The sequence below is a fragment of the Anser cygnoides genome, chromosome 2 (assembly GCF_040182565.1).
Source record: "Anser cygnoides isolate HZ-2024a breed goose chromosome 2, Taihu_goose_T2T_genome, whole genome shotgun sequence".
In the NCBI taxonomy this organism is placed as follows: Eukaryota; Metazoa; Chordata; class Aves; order Anseriformes; family Anatidae; genus Anser; species Anser cygnoides.
The window spans coordinates 484,729-497,618 of NC_089874.1; the positions used below are offsets into that span (position 1 = coordinate 484,729).

At 66.9% G+C, this 12,890-nt stretch overlaps 1 protein-coding gene across 1 annotated transcript; it reads left to right on the plus strand.

Annotated features, from left to right (window-relative positions):
* Nucleotides 1-11,104: 11,104 nt before the first annotated feature.
* TMUB1 (transmembrane and ubiquitin like domain containing 1) lies at nt 11,105-12,786 on the plus strand. Its single transcript, XM_066991320.1, has 3 exons — nt 11,105-11,219; nt 11,295-11,735; nt 11,923-12,786. The coding sequence occupies exons 2-3, from the start codon at nt 11,323-11,325 to the stop codon at nt 12,275-12,277; spliced, it is 768 nt and encodes a 255-aa protein (XP_066847421.1). The 5' UTR covers nt 11,105-11,219; nt 11,295-11,322; the 3' UTR covers nt 12,278-12,786.
* Nucleotides 12,787-12,890: the final 104 nt, after the last annotated feature.

Below are 12,890 nucleotides of genomic sequence, written 5' to 3' on the forward strand. Positions count from 1 at the left end.
AATTGTTCCTGCAAAGCAAAATGTTAAATTCTTGACGAGCAATTGGAAACAGGTTTTACCAGAGGAGAAGAACAGACCACCGGCCGCGTCCCCAGCCCCACCGTGCGGCACCCGGGGCGCTGCTCGGGCACGGGAGGTGGCCCAGCAGCAGCCGAGGTTCCCGCGGTGGTGCGGCACGGTGGGGCCGGGCCGAGAGCCCCCAGCCCTGCCGGGGAGTCGCGTCCCCCCCGGGTTTCGCCCTTAGACCAAGTGGCGCCGCCGTCCCACGCGTGTAGCACGTGGGGTCTCCTGTCCCGGGTGCCCCTCTCGTGCCGCAGACCGAGGCGCTCCTCCCGCCCTCAGCAGCTTCCCCACCGGCCGCTGCGATTGCACGCCCCCCGCAACGCTTGTAAACCGACGAGGCTGCTAACTGCTCGGCTCTGCTCCTTGCATCGGCCGCAGCTCTCCTCGGAAGCCGCAGCCATTAACGGCCGGCAGCAGCCTCGGCATCCCGCGGCTCGGTCTGACCGCTCCCTGCCCTGTCCCCGGGCGCTGTGAGCCTCCAGCAGCCCCCACCGGCACCGCGTGGCCCCCGGGAGGGCAGGGGCTGTCCCACGCAAGGTGGCTGCACCTGGGGAAGCCACGGACATGGGTGGGCGCTTGCCCACCGCGGCTCCTGTGCCGCTCGCTCCCCTGCAGGTGCTGCCTCCGTCCCCAAAGGCTGCGGCATCAGCAAGCACGTCGTCCGCCGTGTGACAACGAGCCCACCACCCTGCTTCCTTCCAGTGCCGGGGAGAAACACCAAACTCTCCTCTTTCACAGCATCGTTCGCAGCGTCAGCGTTAACCTCCCTGTAGCGGCACGCAGTACAGCCCCGCTGACACTTCTTCTGTCCCTAATGGATTTTTAATCTCCTCCTCGTGTCCTTGGCATGACCTGACACTTACTTCTTCCTCATGTCTTTAACTTCTTGTATCATTTTTCCACGTACCATAAATTCTGATTTACAGTGATTTCTGTTTCCAACCGGCTCCGTTCATTACGCGTGGCTTTGTGTCCCGAGTTCCTAAGGAAACAGTCAGAGATATCATCCAGCTGGGGGTTATTCAAGCGGCTGCCTCCAAGGAAGCTCCGGTGCGCTCCGGCAGGGGCTGGGCTCCGCAGGGCGACTTCCCCCGGGGGCAGCCCCGCAGCGCCCAGGCCGCCGGCGCCCCCCCGCAGCCACCCAACGGCCCCGCTCGGAGGCTTTGCTGAGGCCGTGCACCAAAAATCGCCGCTGCTGGAGCAAAGCCTGGGCTTCGCTGAACAACAAGGTCCCACCGTGGCTGAAAATGTCAGATTGCTTCAGAAGCCTTTCTACAGCCTGACGGGAGAGCAGAAGTCCTTCTGCAGGAAGATGTGAACCCAGACTACCCCACGAAACCAACCTAAGTGGGACACCTGCCTTTTTGTCACAGTTTTCTTTTATTACAGGGACAAACATGGCTCTCCCACTGACGGCACAGAGGAGCCCACGCCTGGACGGACCCCAGGGCGCGGATCCCTGCTGCGCTCCAGTTGCTCTGCTCCTTCCAGGCCCCTCCAGCCCATGGGCTGTGTCGCCGTGGGGGGGTCTGGAGGTCCGGGTCTCAGGTCCACGTGGCCCTGGGGCAACTGCTGACAGAAAAGCCCTGAGACCACCAGTGCCTGCCCCAGAAAAGAGCTGAGCTGAGAAGATGTCAGGGAGAAACGGAGCTGCACTCCTCCATCGCTTGTGCTGCCGTGAGTTACTCAAGGAGACTGAGAATGGGAAAAACTGGGCCAGGCAGAATTCTGTTAGCATGGGGACTCTTGCCCCGAGGAGGCATTTCATCACTCAGGCGGCAGACATCCCGAGGCTGTCGGCAGGGAAGCCCAAGGAGCGCGGGCAGCATCGCCGTGATCTCCTCTGCTCCGGTGGCCGTGAGGACGCCCAGCTGCGGAGCACCACGGAGCACAGCACGGTGCCAGCTGAAATCCCGAGGGTGAGGGAGCTCGGGCCTCGCTGAGACCTGGGGCAGAAATCCCCCTCCAGCATCTCGCTGAGCGTTTCCTGTAGCTTGATGCTCAAACTCGCAGCCTGAACGAGGAGAACATTTCCCGGGCGGCACCACGGCTGAGTGCCGGTCCTGGTCCCCCGCCTCCCCCCGGCACGCCACCGCCAGCCCGACACGGCCACAGCACCAGCCCCGTGGGACTGCGGGGCCCAACCGAGCGGGACAGGCAGGGCCCTGCAGGCAGCACAGCACCGGGGGTCCTCTGGTGCTGCTGAGCACCCGAGGGTCCCGCACCGGAGCAGGGCAGTGAGGAGGGGATGGTCCCCGCGGGCGCTCGTGTGGCCCTCGGCCGGCTGGATGGAGGCGCGGGGCACGGGGCAGCCACCCCACGCCACGTCGGCCCAGCGTGGGCAGATCTCCACGGGGCCACGGAGGGAGGCGATGCCGGCCCCTGGTGCACCGCAGCCCCGGGCACCCAGCGTGGAGGCAGGGCTGGGGCAGAGCCCACGGCCCGGCAGCGCCGGTGCTGCAGCAGCGCGGACGTGCGCCCAGGCAGGTGCCGGCACAGAGCTGCCACCGCCACCCCTCCGCGGGCCCGATCCAGCCAGCAGCGGCATCCTGTGCTTGTGCAACTGCTCATTAGCACACACTTCCCAGGCCCTGTAATTTACGTTATCAGCACTTGGGAGCAGCAGTGGCAGCCTCAGCACGATGCCTCCATCCTGCTGCTATCTGATGGAGCCCTCCTCGGAGGGTCACAAGCAGCCGGTGCCGTTCCAGCCATGGAAACCACCCGTTGTGCTGGCAGCGGTCTCATCACGTCACCAAACCGTGACCCTGCACAGACAACCCCTCCTCCTCGCTGCCCGCGCCCTGCTGCCCACCCTGAGCCGCCCGCTTGTACGCACACGGTGAGCTCCATTTCCTCATGCTGCCTGCACAAAGCCGATCAGCGACATCAGGAAACTCTCTGTGTCATCAGTATCGGAGCTCTTTTATTTATAATGTCTTGCAACAGCCTTGGAAACAAGGGGATTGGCAAAAAGAGCATTCAGCCGGGAGGGGTGCCTGCTCTGAAGCTGGCACTACTCAGCCTGGCAGGACCGGGCTCAGCAGTGTCGGGGGGCAGAGGCAGCGCGGGGTGGCTGCAGCCCTGCCTCGGAGAAGAGGGGCGAGAGGAACTGCAGCACTGCAGGCACGGGTGGTGAAAATCCCCGTGCCACAAAAAGCACAGTGCCAGGGAGGTGTCACCCCCTGCGTGTGCAGATGAGATTTGTCATCTGCCGGCCCCGCACTCGGCACCCCACAGGCAGCGGCCCCGGTGCTGACGGCAGCCGCGGTGCCGGGGAGCCTGAGTCACCCCGCGCCCTTCACGCGGCAAAGGTGCCGCTGCTATTTTGGGGCCGTGACTGCAACTTAGGAAAACAGCTAACTCCAAACATCCCTTCAGCGCTCTCTGCTTGTGTTGAACAAAGCAGCAGAGGAGGCAGCACATGGCCTGCCCAGACAGGAGCTGTGTGCGCCCGCCGCGTGCCGCTGGGGACAGCCGTGGCCTGGCGGACAGCGCGGGCGCGGGGGCACGACTGCAGCCGGCACCCCCCCGGCACAGCCCTGCAGCCGGTGCTAGCAGCGGGCAGCGACACCCCGAATGCTGAAGGCAAAGGTGGAGGCGCTGGAAGCTGAGCCCGGGGGAGGTGAGGTGAGGACCGGGAGCAGGGCGTGCGGTGCGCTCGCCCCAGGAGCGCCCCATCGCCTCCTGAGCGGCCGCCAAGGACCAAGGGCAGCGCCTGGACCAGGCAGCGCAGCACCGGGTGGCCGCCCAAGGGGCTCTGAGCGGAGGAGCGGGCGCTGAGCCCCGCGGCTGTGCCCGGAGGGGAGAGGCGGCTGCGGCGCCACCGGGGCATGCCGAGGGCCGGCTCCGTCCCCCGGGCCCTCCTCCTGCCCTGGGGGAGCCTGCGCAAAGCGCGCCGAAACAGAGGCGCACAGCTGTCGGTACGGGTGCGCAAAGCAGGATGTCCTCCTGGTCTGGTCCGTACTTTCCGACATCGTTTTATAATAAGGTGGCAAACAGGAAAAGACTAGGCTTTGTGAGGCTGGGCCAGGAGGGGCACCTGGAACGATGCAGGGGCGGAGCGGGGTCAGTGAGGGCGGGGGACAGCGACGAGGCCGCGCTGGGGCCGTGGGGCTGGGGCTGGCTGGGGCCGGGCACTCGCCCCGGGGGTCCCCGGGTGCCGGTGGGGCCGGGGCTCGGGGGCCAGGGCAGGTGGCAGCGCCCATCAGCGCCCCCGGCCCCGCGGCTCCGCTCCCCGTTGTCTCGCCCCCTGCGCCTCCGTCTCCATCACCGCGGTGTGGGCTCTCACCGTGCCGCAGGGGGTTGGGGCTGATTCCTACTCATCTTCTAAAGCTTGTCTGGTAAGACATTATCTGGGAGTGATTATGAAATTGTTGCTGATGAAATTAGTGGATTTCACAAAAAAGGAGAGGAATGATAAACAGCAATTATAGAGCAGACACAGAGAGAACCAGATATCTTGGCAAGCCAGTCCCGTTCAAATAACATATATTTAAATAGTCAAATACATTCATCTCCCTGGTAATGAAAACTGCAGCCCCAAGCTGAAGAAATGTGGTCTTTGCTCTAGGAAGCAAAGAATCCAAGAAGGATTTAGGGGCTGTGTGTTAAGCTAATTCGATGCAGAACTGTCCTGAGAGCGGCCAGAGCAGTTGCTGGGAGTTTCACTGAGGGAGGGACGAGCGGGTTCAGGAGCAGGGGGGGCCTCGTCCAGCCACGGCACCGGCAAGAGCTGTGCCAACACAACGCCCCCGCCTCCAGCGGAGCCGCGCTCGGAAGATGGAGAGGCTGCGCGGCGAGGGAGAGCTGCACCGCGGAGCTGGGGAACGACGCTCAGCGAGCGACTGAAAAAATCTGCGCCTGTTGAGCTTGTCAGGAAGGTTCAAGAAGTGGCAATTACGGCAGACAAGTACATTTCAGGGAGATAATACCGAGCTCTGAAGGCTCCTCGCTTCAGAAGAATAACGAGAACTCCTGGCTGCTGTGGAAACGACACAAGCACCGACAAGAAGCACGATGTATTCGCAGCGTGTTTTAGGTGTGCTATCGGAACGGGTCTCAGCGCGTATCGGTCCCAGGGAGAGCCCTTCTGGAAGGCAGGACTTGGCTGAACGCTGATGAGAGCTCCCATTCGGTGCCCGCAGTGCCCGGGGCCGGCCCCCCTCCTCCCGCAGCAGCCCCGGGGCTCTGCCCCCTCCCCGTGCCCGAGCAGCCCCCTCGCAGCACCGCCGCCTGTCCCAGCTCTCCGGATCCGTCCCCTGGGGCGCCCAGAACGAGGGCACGGGCACGGCCCCTGCCCCTGGTGCCAGCGGCACTGCCCAGGGCCCCCGGATGGAAAAGAGCATCGGGGACCGTCTCGTCCAGAGGGAGAACTGCTCGGCCCCCAGCAGCCGTGCCTGGCGCTGATCCCCAGGCACAGGAGGGCTGCGAGGGCCACAGCTCGGCTCCGGGCTGCTGCCGAGCTCGGCCCTGCGTCTCCCACCTTCCCTGTCCTGCCCGGGCCAAGATATGCAAATTTGCATGCAGAGAGTGAGTTTAAAAATAAACCAGTGAAGTATTTTTACATTTTGTAAAAGGATGAAAAAGAACGAGGAACATACCAGCAGTGCTGGAGAGGACTGCAAGAGCTCGTTTTTATTCATCCCCTCAACCCAAGCCAGGCTGCTATCTGACCGGGTTCCTGAGAAATATTTAGCATGCCCTTAAAAACCTCCAGTGACGGAGATCTGACAACTTTTGCTCTATTCTGGTGTTAGGTTATTCTTAGAAAATTATCAAACTTTGAGTTCCCCTTCTGGAGGTTCAGCAGATGATTCCTTTTCCTTTCTAAACGATTCCCTCCCTCTGTTAATCAGCTTTCCCCACGTTTCAATACACTGCAAAGTCATCGCCATCGTCTCCTCTCCCAGCTGAAACCAACCCACGCTTTCGAGCCTTTCTCGCAAGCAAGGAGCTCGTGGCCTCCGCTCGCTCTGCTGCTCTTGCTCGGGGTCTCTCCCGCTCCTCCCGGCCTCCCCCGCCCCAGGGACCCCCTCTCCCACTGCAGCCTTCCTCCGGCCCTCGCCTGCCCCCGGCGGAGCCCCCGCGTCCTGCTGCGGCTGCCCCAGCAGCGGCTCACCCAGAAATGTTCAGAAATTCGCCCGTTTCAGACCCTTTCCGGACCCAGCAGCGCAGTGTGCTCGCAGCCCCCCTCGGCTCTGTCCCCGTGGTGGGGGCTGTGCACCCCCTGCACCCCCTGCACCCCCTGCACCCCCACAGCCCCTGCACCCCTGCCACCCCCACAGCCCCCCTGGCCCCGGCCGGCTCCAACCCGGGGCACCCTGGCCCCGTGCACCCCCTGCGGCCCCTTCTCCTGCGCGGCTTCTGGGGCTGCATCGGGCTTTGCATCCCCCTGTCCTCCTTCGTCCCGGCCCGGGAAGCAGCTGGGGCAGCTTGGTGTGATTCCTCCTGGCAAACCGCCCCCCATGCCCCAGCACCGCCACCCTGGAGCAGGGGGTGCCGGGGGGGGCAGCGGCTGCACCGGCCCCACGGCGCCGCGGGTGCTGGGAACCGGAGCCCGAAGTCGGTGCAGAGGCAGCGCGGGAGCAGCGAGAGGAGGAGCCCACGGTAACGGCAGGCGGACGGACGGAGACGGCGCTCGGTGCTCGGCGCAGGCAAGGAAGAAAATAACCCCGGGAGGCTGAACGTGCCGAGGGGCTGCGGAGCGGGGAAGGGGGGGAGAGGGAAGGGGGCGGGGGGCAGCGCTCACGGGGGGGCTGGAGCCTCCCCTAACGGGAATTTCACGCCCAGCCCCATTCCCCCAGCACCTCCTCACACCTCGCTGGGAAGGGGAGGGGCGGCAAGCCTCGGCTCCCCCGGCGGCTGCCGGGCACGCGGTGGGGCTGGCGTCGTGGTGCTCCTCGGGCGGGCTGCTCCGCGTGGACGGGGGCAGCGGCTGGGCGGGGAGGGGGCTCACAGCGGGATGTCACCCCCAGCACAGCGGCTGTCCCTACGGACAAGGTCCGGGTCAGGGTGCGGGTCAGGGTGCGGGTCGGGGTCGGGGTCGGTGGGCTTTCTCCCCACAGCACGAGCAGCTCCTCAGCTTTCCTCGGAGCTGGCCCCAGCCGCACGCACGCCTCAGAGGCTCCAGCACCGAGCGCGGCTGGCCGGCAGCAAGCATGAAGTGCAGGGAACTGCTTCACGGCGAGACCTGTGCGCTGCACCACTGCCTGCACCGGCACCGGGGGGCACACCGGGGACCAGGGGCTGCGGGGGAGGCCAGAGGCACCGGCAGAGACCTCGAGACCTCACACCAGCGGCTCCCTGGGTGCCGGTGGCAGCGGGGCCTGGGTGCTGCTGCTTGTAAAGGACCCGAGGGAGCGCCGAGGAAATCCCAGCCCGCGAGGGCAGCAGCTGCAGCGGGCGAAGCGGGGGCAGCCTGCTTCTGGCACCGGGCACAGGGCGGAGCGGCAGGGAAGGCACACGGCAGCCTTGGGGCGCAGCCGGCCCTGCGCCCGCCGCAGCGCTGCCCACGCCTGCGGGGCAAGGGGCAGCCGTGGCTCTGGGCTGAGCCCCTCGTGGCACAGCGCCTGCGGCAGCACCGGGCACAGCTCGGCAGGGGTTTGGGGCCATTTCCCTCTCCGGTGCTCAGGGCAGGACGCGAGGGGCGGGTGCGGAGCGGGGCCGGCCGGTCCCGGGGCACGCAGAGCCCTGCGGCTTCGCCTCTGCACCCCGACGGAGCAGCGATGCTGTGAAACTGGGCACGGCTTCGTGCTAACGGCGCTTCAAAGGAATATTGAAAAATCAAAGAGATTTTGAAGAGACCCACGCAGAGCGATTTGAGGGCTAGAGCGAGTGCCTTACAGCAGAAGATTTAAAGAGCACAATCTGTTCGGCTTATCCAAAAGAAGATTGAGGGGTGACTTGATTACACTGTAGAAGCACTTTCGCAGGGAAATATTAAATGGCTCTTTAATTGAGCCAGGAAAGATATAAAAAGACTCAATCGCCAGAAGCTGAAGCCAGACAAATCCACATTGAAAATTAGGCAAAATTTAATCGGTGAGGGTGATTAACCACCAGATAAAGCACGTGGAATTTGAGCAGTCACAACCACTCCAATGATTTTTTTCAGACACGGCTTATTTTCTACATCCTCAAAGTTATAAATCCTCTTTCTGCTTCGTATGCAACACATGCGTTCTTCTAAAATCTGCTGCTTCTTTTGCATCCTGCCCTCCAGCCCCCTCCCAGCCCTGCGATCCTCTTTCCTCTTTGCAGCAGCCTCTCCTGCAGTCCCGGGCGCTTGCTCTGCCTTCCTGCCGGGGGCCGAAAGCTGCGCCCTAGAGCTGTGCCTGTAGCTGAATCATCATTGCTAAAACCCTCCCCTTCTCTCTCCCCGGTGCATGCAGCAAGCTCCCGTGATTTCTCCCCCTCCATGCCCCAGCGGCTCTTCCACACCCCGCGTGCCGGGTTCGACGCCTCCTGCACCCTGCGCCCTCCCCACACCTCCCACGGCTCCTGCTCGACACTGCCTCTGCCCGGGTGACCCGCGAACACCGTCTGCTCTGCAGACAGCTTGCCAGCTGTCCTTCCGTCTAAAAACTTTGCTCTAAAACCAAGGAATCCCTAAGTAATGCACGTCACTTTTTTAAGTACTCAATAGAAAGGCGAAGGTTGTGAGATTTTCACCAGGCTCCTGCGGTCCCTGGGGCCAGCAGCTGGCCTGGAGCTGGGCTCCCTCTTCCAACCCCACTACAGCTTATTTAAATAATTTACCAGCAGCTAATAATAAATTTTGAATAAATAATGATAAAATAATTTTTTTCACCATATCTTTTCCTGTTCTCTTCCATCAATGCTCTGCTGCCCTCAAAACTTTGCCTTTTCTTTACTCATTTATTCGGCCCAAAATCGGTGGGGCTGCCCCTGGGCACGGTGGAGCCGGTGCTGGTCCACCCCAGTACAAAAGAGGCCTGGACACACTGGAGTCCAGTGCGGGGCCAGGAAGATGCCGCAGGGCCCGGAGCCCCTCTGCTGTGAGGAGAGGCCGGGAGAGCTGGGGCTGCTCAGCCCGGAGCAGAGGAGGCTCCGGGGGATCCCGGCCGTGGCCGGCAGCACCTGCAGGGAGGCGCCGAGAGGCCGGAGCCGGGCTCTGCCCGGCGGTGCCCAGAGAGGCCCGGAGCCCGGGAGGCTCCCCCTGCCCCCCAGCAGCACGTCCGTGCCGGGCGGGTGCCGGAGCCCTGGCCCAGGCTGCCCCGAGAGGGGCTGGGGGCTGCTCCCTGCACAGCTCCAGCAGCGCCTGCCCGTGGGGCTGGGCGCCGGCTCCGGGGGCTGCTGGAGCACGCCTGGGACCAGAGGGACCCGGGGGGGCCTCCAGCCCCAAGCGGGCTGGGATTCTGTGACAATAACGTGGGTCCGACTTCTCCCCGGTGCGTGTCCCCATCCTTGTCCTCCCTGAGGTCCACACGAGGTTCTCTCTGCCCCTTTTCAGCCACCACACCAGTGACACCAGCTGCCGGCAGCGGTCACCGGTAGCGTTGGACGCACTGGTGCTGTGCCTGGACGATGGCAGGGGCTGTGACAGCCGCATGCAGCGCTGCTCCGCCAACGGCTGGGTGCTGAGTGGAGGCCGCTGTGGGTGGCAGCTCTGAAAGAATCGGGCACTGGAAAGCCAGGGACTGGTTCTTCACGCTTTGGGCAGCGATGCCCACAGCATCCTCCCTCTCCAGCCATCTCCCTGCCCTGCTCTCCCCGTCCAGGCCGGTCTCTGCCCCGCACCGACCCCCCTCCCTTGTGCCCCCGCTTTCTCCTGTCACTGGGACGCTTTCAGGGGGACCTAGAGGGCACTGGGAGGCCTGGTAGAATTGCTGAGTATCTCAAGTGCAGTGAAAAAATATGGGAGGCCTACAGTTTGCCTGGAAGTACATCAGAGAGTAATGTGTCCCGTGCTCCTGCCCTCGGGCTCTGTTTTCTGCCCAAGCGCCCTCCCCACGGCACATTCCCACGGCTTGCGCTGGGGCGGGCGCCTGGCTGCTGGCGGGAGCTTCTGGAACACAGCTACGTCGGTGAAGGTTTCATCTCTGCCGCACCGCCATGCCCACGGGCACTGTGCTGGCCAACGATGCTCAGCCTCAGGGACTCAGCCCCGCAGCAGCCAGCACCCATCGCGAACCCGGAGCTGGGGAGGATGCAGGCCGTGGCTGGGGGCGCTGCCGTGGCTGGGGGCGCTCCCACATCCACCGGCTGAACCCGCAGCTTCCCCCCGCGGTGCAGGCACCAAGGCGCGTTACGTCGGGGGCCGCATCTCCCCTCAGCTTGGAGAGCCGTCCCCCCGCGGGCTTCCTGGCGCTGTGGGTACATGTCGGTGTGGGCAGGAGCCTGTTTTGGGATTCCGCTGTGCACACCGGAGCCCTGCCCCGGCAGCCCCGCCGTCAGCTCCGCCGGTGCCGGCTGCAGGCCGGGAGGGACCTCGCTCCCTGCGGCCGCAGGACGTCTCCTCGTGAACGCCGCGAGGCGGCTCTTGTGCTCAGCAGGGACAGCCAGGCCTTGGGATGGCGGCGCAGGGGGCGGTGGCGTCACCCTCCCTGGGGGTGTTCGGGGGGAGGTTGGATGTGGTGCTTGGGGACAGCGTTTGGTGGTGACGCTGGGGGTAGGGGGTGGTTGGGCCAGGTGTTGGACGGCTTTCCACCCCTAGCGGCTCTGCGGTTCCGTGACTGCCGCGGTGCGGTGGCAGTGCCCCCGGTAACGGCAGTGCCACGGGTACGTTCCCGGAGCCTGCAGCCCCCGCACTGCTCCTCATCGGGCTGCGGGGCGCCAACGAGCGGCGGCGGTAACGGGACCGGGCTGGGGGAGGCGGCCGAGCCAACACCGCCCCGTCCCTGCGGCCCCGCTCCGGGGCTCCCGGTGCCCGCCTGGTGCGGGAGGGGGCGCGGGGGGGGGGGGGGGGGGGCGTCCCGCCCAGTGGCGAACTACAACTCCCGACATGCCCCGCGTGAGAGCGGCGCCGCGCACGCGCCGCTCGGCTCCACCCCCGCCTGGCCTTCCATGCCCCGCCCCCCCGGGGGCTGCACCGCAGGACTACAGCTCCCGGCGTGCCCCGCGCGGCCGCCCCGGCTGGGGGCTCCCGGCGTGCCCCGCGCGGGCGGAAGCGGAGCGCGGCGCGATGGCGGCCGGTGAGGGGGGCGGGCGGCGGGCGGGGGCCGTGGCTCTGGGCCCGGCGGGCTGACGGCGCCGCTCTGTGCCCGCAGGTCGGTAGCCGCCGCCGCCGCCGCCGCCATGGCGCTGATCGAGGGCGTGGGCGACGAGGTGACCGTGCTGTTCGCGCTGCTGCTGGCCGCCCTGGTGCTGGGCCTCGCCTGGGCCTCCACGCGCGCCCCCGAGCCCGCCGCGCCGCCCCGCGCCGCCCCGCCGCTGCCCGAGCAGGGCCCGAGCGCCGCCCCGCCCGCCGCCCAGCACAAGGCCCCGGCCCCGGCCCCGGCCCCGGCGGGCGGAGCGGCCCCCGATGGGCCGGGCGGGCTGGCGGCGGGGCTGCGGCCCCGGGCGGGCCCCGCGGCCGCGCGGCAGGGCCCCGGCGGCGAGGAGGAGGCCGGCCCCGGGGAGCCCGGCATGGTGCTGCGCCTCAAGTTCCTCAACGACACCGAGCGCCTGGCCCGGGTGCGCCCCGGAGACACTGTGGGGGCCCTCAAGAGGTGAGCGCGGGGTGGGCGCCGCCCCGGGGGGGGCCCGGCCCCGCCGCCGGTGGCGCCCTCGCTGCTGGGGACACGGTGGGGCCGGACAGGCCCCGGGGCGCCGCGGCGGAGGGGGCGGGCACGGGGACCGCGCTGGCGGGAGCGTGACCCCCCCCCCCCCGATGCGCCCCCCCGTTGTGCTCCCCAGGGCCTACTTCCCGGGGCAGGAGCAGCAAGTGCGGCTGATCTACCAGGGCCAGCTGCTGCGCGACGACGCCCAGAGCCTGGCCGCCCTGCACCTCACCCACAACAGCGTCCTGCACTGCCACATCTCCCAGCACAGCCCGGCCCCCGCGCCCGCCGGCCCCCACGCCTCCGCCGACCCCGTGCACGCCGCCCTCAACGTGGGCAGCCTGATGCTGCCGCTCTTCGTGCTGATGCTGGCCGTGCTCTGGTACTTCCAGCTGCAGTACCGCCACGTCTTCACCGCCACCGCCACCACCTTCCTGGCCGGCCTCACCCTGCTCTTCAGCTTCATGGCCTTCACCATGTACCGCAGATAGCGCTGCCCCGTGGGGCCCTCCCGCCCGGATAACCGCGGTGCCGGGCGGAGTTCACCCGCCGCTCCCGAACTCGAGGGGAGCCTGGGCGACCGACTGCGGCCCTGGCGTTCCCAGGGGCTGTGAGACTCGGCGGGCCTGGAGGAGCCGCGGCGGCCCCGTGCTGAGGCGGGCGCCCGGCCCTCTGCCTGCTGAAGGGGCGCACGGACACGCGGCCCGGCACTGCCGCCACCGGACCCTTGCCTGGCGCGGGGCGGAGCGCGCCGCCGGGGCGGGTGGCGCTGCCGGGGGGAGGGGGGGGGGGGGGGCCTGGGGCGCCCTGAGCCCCTGCTGCCGCCCGGTGCCGCCGCGAGCCCCCGCAGCCCTGCGCCCCTCGTGCCGTGGGGCCGGGCTCCGCGAGGGGCCGGGCACCAAGGGGCGGCGGGGCCGGCGGCCCCCGGGGGTGTCCGTGTGCCGGGGGCACGCGCTGCCCCGCGCTGCTTTTAAAGATTAAAAAGGAAAAAAAACGGAGAGTGCTGCGAGACGCTGCGGGGGGCGGGGGCGGGGCGGGGGCGGGGGGAGGCCGCGCCCCTCCGCGCGAGACCACGCCTCTACGTGAGGCCACGACGAGGCCACG

Excerpts from the sequence above, each read along its gene's own strand:
- TMUB1 (XM_066991320.1), top strand. The coding sequence starts at position 11,323 with ATGGCGCTGATCGAGGGCGTGGGCGACGAGGTGACCGTGCTGTTCGCG. Across the intron at positions 11,736-11,922 it reads ACTGTGGGGGCCCTCAAGAG|GGCCTACTTCCCGGGGCAGG; the intron begins GTGAGCGCGGGG and ends TGTGCTCCCCAG.